Below are 8,913 nucleotides of genomic sequence, written 5' to 3'. Positions count from 1 at the left end.
AAGAAGAAAAGTCATTACAGACCCTTAGCCAAAACCGGAGAGGTTTTCTCCTAACGCTCCGCACCTGGGGGCTACAAGGAGAGGCTGCGATAAATATCAGCAAAGGTTTTATGACTTTTCAAGGCTCTGTAACTCCTCGCTCTCCGTCCATCGCGGGGCTCCTCCAGCCCCGATCGCTTAGGCAGGCGGAGACCGCACGCGCCCTCGTTTGCCTCTCCGCGTCCCATCCCACCGGGAGAACGGTGACGCTCCCCCGGGGCGTTCCCCATCGGTTCCGGCGCCGCAGCCTTCCCGGGGCTCCTGCTCCCGAATCCCCCGGGGTGAGAGCGACCTTACCTGCGGGGCATCCCCGGACGCGCCGCCTCCCGCCCCGCCCCCTGGGACGCCCCGTTGCCCAGCAACGGGCACGCGCGCGCCACTCCAACCGCTTCCCCGCAACGGCCCCGCCCCTCTTCTGCGAATATTCATGAGCTTCACGGAGAACACGCCCCCTTCGCGCGAGCCGCGGGCGGGTCCCGCCTCCTCATTGGCCGCGGGGGTTGGAGGCCACGCCCCCAAGCGAGAGCCGCCGGCGGGTCCCAGCTCCTCATTGGCCGCGGTTGTTGGAGGCCACGCCCCTCTCGCGCGAGCCGCGGGCGGGTCCCCGCTCCTCATTGGCCGCGGGGTGCAGAAGGCCACGCCCCCTCGCACGAGCCGCGGGGCCCGCGCGTCGGCGGCTGGAGGAGGCGGTGGGAGGCGCTGCCACCATGGCGGAGGGCGAGGGGCTGCTCTCCGTGGACTACGAGGTGTCTGGCAGGGTGCAGGGCGTTTTCTTCCGCAAGTACACCCAGGTGCGGGGCGGCCCCGGCGGGCTGCGGGCGGGCTGTGTCGCGGGCGGCGCTGCGTTATGTAAGCGTGACTGGAAAGCGTGTTTCTGCCCCGGTTTCCCACGTGAAAGGGTATCATGAATCGCTGGGCGCGTCCCTGCTGCTTTCTTGCTGCCTGAGCCTCGTGCAAAAACTTACTTTTGGGACAGTAACTTACTGTCCCCAAAAGTGGAATGTTTTGGACTTAAGCTAAAGTTTTATCTAAGGAATTGTGGTTTTTGAAAGTTGGACAGAATGTCCCTCAGACAGCGTGTTTTCTTTCAGACAGTGTTTTTCCAGAGACTGTTTTTCCACAGACTGTTCAGTCTTTGAAGATAACGCCTTGTGTGTGGTGTGATCTGTGCTGAACAGATGTGTCTTCTTCTGCAGTCACCGCTGTTTGGAGCTTGTCTCAAAGGCAAGGTCAGGCAGAGCTGGAGCCAGCTCCAAATTAGCAAGAGTTTTGACCATTGTGAAGTTCATAATAACATTACAATTAGTCCTTGGAAAGTAATAGGATATGCACAGAATTTCTGGGAAAATTTATACATATCCGTGTAAGTGGGAAACACGTTCTGTCTCCAGCTTTTGTTTTGCTGCACACTACTGATGGACAGCACTGCCTCGTGTTGCCCAGGCCTGATAAAGGATCAGGCTTTCTAAACTCCACCACGAGTCTTAGAGAGTTTATTTGCTGGCCTTTTTGGTATCAAGCTGTAGGAGCTTCCCTGGAGGTCTGTGCCTTGCCTTCGCGACTGACTCTTTTGTGTGAATACCCTTCTGTCGTTCTCTTACAGCTCACATTAATCCCATTTTGCTCTGCCTTGGCTTCTCAGGGGGAGGCGAAGAGGCTGGGGCTCGTCGGCTGGGTCCAAAACACCAGCCATGGCACCGTGCAAGGGCAGATGCAGGGTCCGGCAGACAGGGTGCGGGAGCTGCAGGAATGGCTCCGGAAGGTGGGAAGTCCCCAGTCTCGCATCAGTCGAGCCGAGTTCACTAATGAGAAGAAGATCACGGCGCTGGAGCACCAGGACTTCCAGATTTTGAAGTGATTTTGCCCAGGAAGAAGCAGAAGCTGGAGCATGAGCTGCCCTCGTGGGACATTCCCCCCTCTCTCCTAACCATTCTTCCAGTACTTGGTTCTGGAGGACTTTATTTAGTTATATTATAGTTCTAACTTATTGGTTTGTTGCATTGTTAGTCTCGCCCTGATCCTTTTGCAGCAGTTTGGCAGGTGGAGGAGGAGCTGAGCTCCGGGGTAGCTGGGGATACAGCCCCCGTTTCTGAAAGTGTCTGCGGAGTGGGGCTGGAGTAGTTTTACAGGAGTAAAATCCACGATTTGTGTAGTGCACACTCACATGTACGAAGTCACAAAATTGGTGCCAGTACTAAACGTTGCTAAAAACGTCATTTCTGTGCTCTGAATGCCTCAAACAATTCTGTTTTGTGCCAGAAGTTTATTTTTTCTTTAGAATAAAATTCTCGGGAGCTTCTCGCATGGAATGAATGTGTGTCGTACATAGAATCATATAATCACTAGGTTGGAAAAGACCTCCAGGATTATCGAGTCCAACCATTCCTATCAACAATTATACCGTGTCCCTGAGCAGCTCATACACCCGTCTTTTAAGCACCTCCGGGGGCGTGACTCAACCACCTCCCTGGGCAGCCTGTTCCAGTGCCCAATGACCCTTTCTGTGAAGTACTTTTTCCTGATGTCAAACTTGAACCTCCCCTGGCAGAGCTTGAGGCTATTCCTTCTTGTCCTGTCCCCTGTCACTTGGGAGAAGAGGCCAGCTCCCTCCTCTCCACAACCTCCACATGAGAGTGTGCGCCTGTCCAGCCCAGAGGCTGACAGTTTCCCAAGCAGAACGCTGTGACAAACTGTGTCAAAGGCTTTACTGATGTCCAGGAAGACCACATTCACAACCTTTCCCTCATCCAGTAGTCGAGTCACTTTGTCATAGAAGGCGATCAGGTTAGTTTGGCAAGACCTGCCTTTTGTGAACCCATGTTGACTGGGCCTGATCACCCGGTTCTCTTGCATGTGCTTCATGATAGCACTCAAGATCACCTGCTCCATGACTTTCCCTGGCACTGAGGTCAGACTGACAGGCCTGTAGTTCCCTGGATCCTCCCTGCGACCCTTCTTGTAGATGGGCACAACATCAGCCAGCCTCCAGTCCAGGGGAACCTCCCCAGTCAGCCACAATTGTCAGAAGATGATGGAAAGGGGTGGAGCAAGGGGGGAGAACTACAACTCCCGGCCTGCTTCGCGGCGGCGCCGCGCATGCGCCGCGCGCTCCGTGCCGGGTGTGCGGGGCCGTAGGGGGGCCGCGCGCAGGCCTGGCGGCGAGGAGCCGGGCGGGGCTGAGGGAGAGCGGGGTCTTCGCACAAACAGCTCGATCCGTTCCCCGCCCCATCCCCGAACCCGCCTCGTTCCTCCCCTGGACCAACCGCAGGCAGCCGCTCCTCGCCAGGGATGGAGCGATCGTGGGTTTAGCGGGAGGATTTTGAGCTGAAAAACGGGAGGAAGGCGGCGCCCCCCCCGGCGCGTCCCTGAGGCGGGTGGAATCGGGCGCCTGTCGGCTGCAGGTCGCTTGGGTCCCTCCTCGTCCTGGTGGGAACGGGGTTTGGGAATGTTGGGTGGGAGAATGGGCTCAGATCCTCGAGGGCAGCAGCGATGAGGCGCCGCCTTGGGCAGCCTGATCTAGGGGGATGTCCCTGCCCGTGGCACGGGGGATGGAACTGGGGGGGGTCTCTAAGTCCCTTCCAACTCAAACTGTTCTATGATCCGATGTTCCTGTGTGTAGGCAGAGCCTGAGCAAGAAAGTAATCACAGAAAAAGCCTCCATGCCAGGCAAATACCAGGAAAACTCAGAGAAGTCTGTTTGAAAGGAAAAACCTTTTTCCGGGCCTTTAAGTTAGATTTATGTTCTTTTTTAAAAAAATTATTTCTGTTATTTTTTTTTTCTCTCTCCCCAGGGAGCTGTTTTAAGGAACATAGAGGAGTGAGCTCCTCTCTGCGGTTTCTCAAGTTTTTCGTCTCTCCGATTTTGCCATGATCAAACGTTTGGTGGAAGATGTGCAAGCCAGGCTGCGTTCTGGAGTGACTATTGGCTCTCTGGGGCAGTGTGCTGAGGAACTCGTCCTCAATAGCATTGATGCAAAAGCAACGTGTGTAGCTGTCAGGGTGGATTTGGAAGCTTTTAAGGTCCAGGTGGTGGACAATGGCTCCGGGATGGGGAGAGAGGACTTAAATGCAGTAGGAAAACGGTACTTTACCAGCAAGTGCAGCTCAGTGGAGGACTTGGAAAACCTGATGTTCTATGGCTTTAGAGGTGAGGCTGTGGCAAGCATAGCCAACATGGCCAGCATAGTGGAAATTTCATCCAAGACCAGCAAGACAGCAAAAACATTTGTGAAAATATTTCACAATGGGCAAGCACTGGAAGTCTGCGAAGCTGAATTGAGCAGACCAAGCGGTGGAACTACAGTGACCGTGTGTAATCTGTTCCATCAGTTACCAGTGAGGAGAAAGTGTATGGATCCCGTGTTGGAATTTGAGAGAGTAAGACAGAAAGTAGAGGCTATTTCACTGATGCATCCCTCTGTTTCACTTTCTTTAAGGAATGATGCTACTTGTTCTATGGTGCTTCGGCTTCCTAAGACGAGAGATGTATACTCTCGATTTTGCCAGATTTATGGACTGAACAGATCACAGAAGTTACGAGAAATAAAACATAAGTCTGGGGGATTTGAGCTAAGTGGTTATATCAGTATTGAAGGACATTACAATAAGAATATGCAGTTCTTCTATGTGAATAGAAGGCTTGTTTTAAAGACAAGAATACATAAACTAATCGATTTTTTATTAAGAAAAGAAAGTGTCATTTGCAAGGCAAAAAGTGGCCCTGCAAACAGACAGGCTGGCTCAAGTCCTGGTCACCATCGTTGTGGCCCAGAGCTGTATGGGATCTTCATTCTCAATGTGACCTGTGCATACAGTGACTATGATGTGTGCCTGGAACCTGCAAAAACTCTAATTGAGTTCCAGAACTGGGACGTTCTTCTCACTTGTGTAGAGGAAGGAGTGAAAATATTTTTGAAACGAGAACATTTATTTATTGAACCGTGTAGTGAGGATATCGGGGAATTTAATGAAGATAATGACTTTAGTTTGTGTAATGCTCCAGCTCTGAAGCCCTCACTCTCTGATGAGAAGAGTGTCCAAGACGCTTTTAAGAAAGCATGTGATGAAATCGTGGGTTCCTATGAAATGTGTAGCTTGCAATCAAAAGATGTCAAAAGGAAATCTGTGACTGGGAAAAAAATTGAGTCTTTGAATCTTATAGAGTCAAATAAAAATCTACAGGAAACTGAAATTGCCCCAAGTCAGAAGATTGTTGAACCATCCCAGCCATGTAGAAACAACAAAGTGGAGATCCCACTGCCTAGCAAAGGTGACACAGCTTCTGATTCCATGATATCAAATATCTCGGAGCAGGAGCCAAAACACACCAACAGTTCACAAAAAGCATCTGATACTTATCTGAAACCTTCAGAAAATCTTTGTTCCTCTTTTAGTGGAGGGGACAGATCAGAAACAAGAGAAGCAGAAAGCTGTGGTGATGTGCAGCATTGTGCGGAAAATTATATAAAAGATGTGGGAATGCGGCAAGGCAAGGTAGGGCAGCAAAGAAACACAGTCCATGTCTTAAATAATGATGTTCAGTTGTTGTCTGAGAGAGAAGACCCTGCAGAAACAGCAGTGAGACCAGAGACTGCCTCTGGAAGTTCACTGATAACATTGCGTAATGCCAGAAGGGGAGACAGGGAAACAGCTGAAGCGATAGATGATATTCAAAGAGGGGCTGTTAGTTCAGTACCATTGAAATTGTGCTCTGTGGGCTGCATAGCACATGTTATGCAAAGTGAGCCCCCACATGAACTTGACCAAACAGAAACAAATCTTGCATTAAACACACAGTGTAGACCTGTCCCTGTCAGTGCCAAGAATATTTTTGGCCACAAAGTGAATTTTCAGATTCAGTCTTTAAATGCTAAGGCTATTTCCAGTAATACAAATAAAGAACATACACCTTACACCAGGGAAGTACGCATGCCTGATGGCAATGAGTGTTTAGAGAACAGAACTTTGTCACATCAGGTGAGTGAGAGGATAGCTATACCTATTGCCTCCAGTAAAAGACATTGTGAGACATCAAATGTTACAGAATTGCCAACGGCAACTTCTTCAGCTATTCCTTACGATAAAGTTGTAAAAAGCACTAGAAAACAAATAATCGTGCCAAGAGCTCAGCCCTCTAAGAAGCTGAGCCTGTCCACACAGCTGGGTTCGTTAGACAAGTTCAGGAGATACTATGGGAGAGTCAGGTGTACGCTACCAACACCATTGACAGAGCCAAGTGAATTTGGCCTCCTACCTTGTAATTCACAAGCAAATTGTGACTTTTCCAAGAGTGAGAATGACAGCCACGATAGCACAAGCACTTGTGAAACTCCAGCTGTGGAAGGTACAGGTTTTAGAAATAGTAGCCAAGTTTTTCATTCTTTGGAAGAGACTTCAGTCTGCAGTGAAGAGGCTTCACAGGACAAGCAAGCCCTTTGTCAGAGTCCTTTGACATTGTATGGTTACTCTCAGGCTTGTGAAAAAAAAATAAGCTGTAAAAGATCTCCAGGATCATTGTCATCCAAACTGTCCAGAATGAGAAGCGACCACAAAGAAGTAGAGCAACTTGCTGAACAATTCCAAACAGATTCAAGTAGAAAAGAGGACAACTGTTTTGGTCTTGAATCTTCAAAAAATGATGTTCTGTATGATGCTTCTCAAACACATAAATCCTCAGTGGAAAAAATCACGGAATGTAGTTACAGCGTTTCTCTGGGGGATGCGTGCCTGCAATCAGATGGTACGAGAGCAGAAGCCATGAAAAGTACCGTCAGCCCGTCATCACTCAGCCGCATAGGAGGGGCGCACACAATCTCTTCAAGCAGTGCTTTATCGTTACATGCTAAAAAGGATTGTCCTAACATCGTTTCTAAAGACAAAAGTGCGTTAGATGAATCCTCAGAACAAAATTTGGAAGATACTGAGGTTCCCCATATGACCTTACCAAGTAACTTGGAATGCCCTGCAGACAACACAAGCACAGGTGATCCCAGGAATGATTTGTTTTGTACTAACTGGGTGCAAGATTTTGATGTTTCATCTGGTAGGACAATATACATCAATACAGCAACTGGCCTCAGCACCTACAGCACTCCTCCTGCTGAAAGATTTCAAGCTCCCTGCGTCCAAGATATAACAACAATGGCTGTGAATGTTGTCTTAGAGAATGGTAAGAGGGGTGGGGGTGTGGTGGTGGTTCTACAAATAGGATGAGGAACACTGTGATCTGCTAGGTGCATAAAATACCTTGCTGCCAGTAGTTGACAGCTCATACTGAAATATCCACTGCCTTCTGTGTAATAGCCTTTTGAAAAACAGGGAAGTGTTGGAGATTATGGAGAGAGCAACACATTAACATTCAAAATATTGAAATACAGTTTTTAATAAGACAATAAAAAGAAAAGTCAGCACCTTGACAGGCAGCTGCCTGCACGTTAGGACATTTACTGTGATCACAGCTTTTTAGAGTAGTGCCACTACCCCCATGGTATTAACTTAGAATCTCATACCGTCCCAATTTATTAAGAACAGCTGGTGGCAGGTAGAAGGAGGTAAGAATTATCCGTATCCTCTTTTTCATGACTGCAGTGGCTGTCTGTTATTTTTTTTTTTCTAATCATATGCCATGTGTACAACAGAAATGCTAGATTTTGCAGGTTAGGTGCAGGCATCTTTGTACTGATTAAACTGATTGCTACAGGAAAATTTATCAAGCTTCGTTTCATCATCAGATGCCTTTTTGAATAATCTAATGCCATGCATTAATTTACGTCCCAGTTCAACTTGGTCTTCTTTTTCTATGTCACCTCTGTTTGTATTTTTTGTTCCTTTTATTACATTACTGACTGATGTGTTATTACACTGGTATATATTATGCTCTAATTGAGGCAGCTGAGAATGAATGCTCAAGTATGGTAGTTGCATATTGCTTGTGTGTATGAAGTGGTTACATTATTGCCCTCAGCATCTTTTCTGAAATTATGTGTCAGGAAGAACATATCAATATCTCTGCCAGCTTTGAATACTCACTGGTCTTTGGGCAAGAAAATTCTAGCTTTATAAAAAATGTATGTCCTGAACAAGGATTTTGCCTGCAGCAAGAAGCAGGGAAAGGAATCTTTGTTTGTGATTCGACACTTAGAATACTGTATTTCTCTTCACCTAGATGATAGATGCTTCTGTGAACTTGAGGGATATTATCTTTCAATGCTAATAGCTATAAAATTTCTGTCAAGGTATTAATTAGGTAGTGTTCTTCAACTTGCCACAGCTTACCAGGAGCTACATCAGGCTGTCTTTTCCTTGGTTTTGGGTTTTTTGACAATGGGATGCTGAGTAACTGTCCTGTGCTGGGCTGCCAGTTTGGATTCTGGAAAGGATTCTCAGTCCCCAGGGTAGGACCATCACTGGTCCTTACTGGAGTGGAGCCAACAGTCAGGAGTTTACGGACTGGCCTAGGATCTCTTAGAGCCTTTTCATACTGAGCTTATCAGCACGCAGCTGGTTTTCTTTGGCGTCATCACTGCCACTTTTCCTGAACGCACACCCTTAATTTCTTAGTAGAGAGGAACTTTATTAATTTGTTATTATTTCACGAAGAATAGAAGTCTAAATTGTACTAAAGGAAGGGTGAAATGTTTACCAGTGTGCTGGAAATCTGAGCCACTTTTCTTAATAATCTTGATAACAGTACTCGTTTGCAATATCATTAAATCATTTCTGGGTGGGTAGGAACATGTTGTTAGGCTTACTCTGATATCTCATGTGGTCTCACTGACTTGCAGTTTTAAGTTTTATGAGTTGCTGATAACTGAATTAAGTATTGATAGGGGTGGTGATAGACTGACAGTTTTGCTACACCTCATCAGAGGGAAG

General features: G+C 47.8%; 2 protein-coding genes across 5 annotated transcripts in view; both read left to right on the top strand.

The window, feature by feature from the left end:
- The first annotated feature begins 692 nt into the window (after positions 1-692).
- On the top strand, positions 693-2,343 carry ACYP1 (acylphosphatase 1). Its single transcript, XM_069857048.1, has 2 exons — positions 693-830; positions 1,682-2,343. Exons 1-2 carry the CDS (start codon positions 747-749, stop codon positions 1,895-1,897), a joined length of 300 nt encoding a protein of 99 aa, XP_069713149.1. The 5' UTR covers positions 693-746; the 3' UTR covers positions 1,898-2,343.
- A 1,103-nt stretch (positions 2,344-3,446) lies between these two features.
- Positions 3,447-8,913, top strand: part of MLH3 (mutL homolog 3) — a 140,653-nt gene continuing 135,186 nt past the window's right edge. For 2 of the 4 annotated variants that reach the window (XR_011337552.1, XM_069858577.1), the window contains exons 1-2: positions 3,447-3,465; positions 3,831-7,207. Coding sequence is in view for 3 of the 4 variants with exons in the window: in XM_069858577.1 (XP_069714678.1) it covers positions 3,907-7,207 (3,301 nt within the window). In the remaining variant the exon portion in view is untranslated. Of the gene's footprint in view, positions 3,466-3,830; positions 7,208-8,913 lie in introns of those variants that run through there. The other 2 variants (XM_069858576.1, XM_069858574.1) reach the window with 1 other exon arrangement.

Source organism: Phaenicophaeus curvirostris, chromosome 5 (assembly GCF_032191515.1).
Source record: "Phaenicophaeus curvirostris isolate KB17595 chromosome 5, BPBGC_Pcur_1.0, whole genome shotgun sequence".
NCBI lineage: Eukaryota > Metazoa > Chordata > Aves > Cuculiformes > Cuculidae > Phaenicophaeus > Phaenicophaeus curvirostris.
The sequence above is the reverse complement of the archived record's forward strand: the minus strand, read 5'-3'. Positions and strand labels throughout refer to the sequence as shown.

What these genes read in the sequence shown, in the direction of transcription:
- ACYP1 (XM_069857048.1), top strand. Translation starts at nt 747, where the DNA reads ATGGCGGAGGGCGAGGGGCTGCTCTCCGTGGACTACGAGGTGTCTGGC. An exon ending in TCTTCCGCAAGTACACCCAG is followed by an intron (nt 831 to 1,681) that starts GTGCGGGGCGGC and finishes TTGGCTTCTCAG; the next exon opens with GGGGAGGCGAAGAGGCTGGG.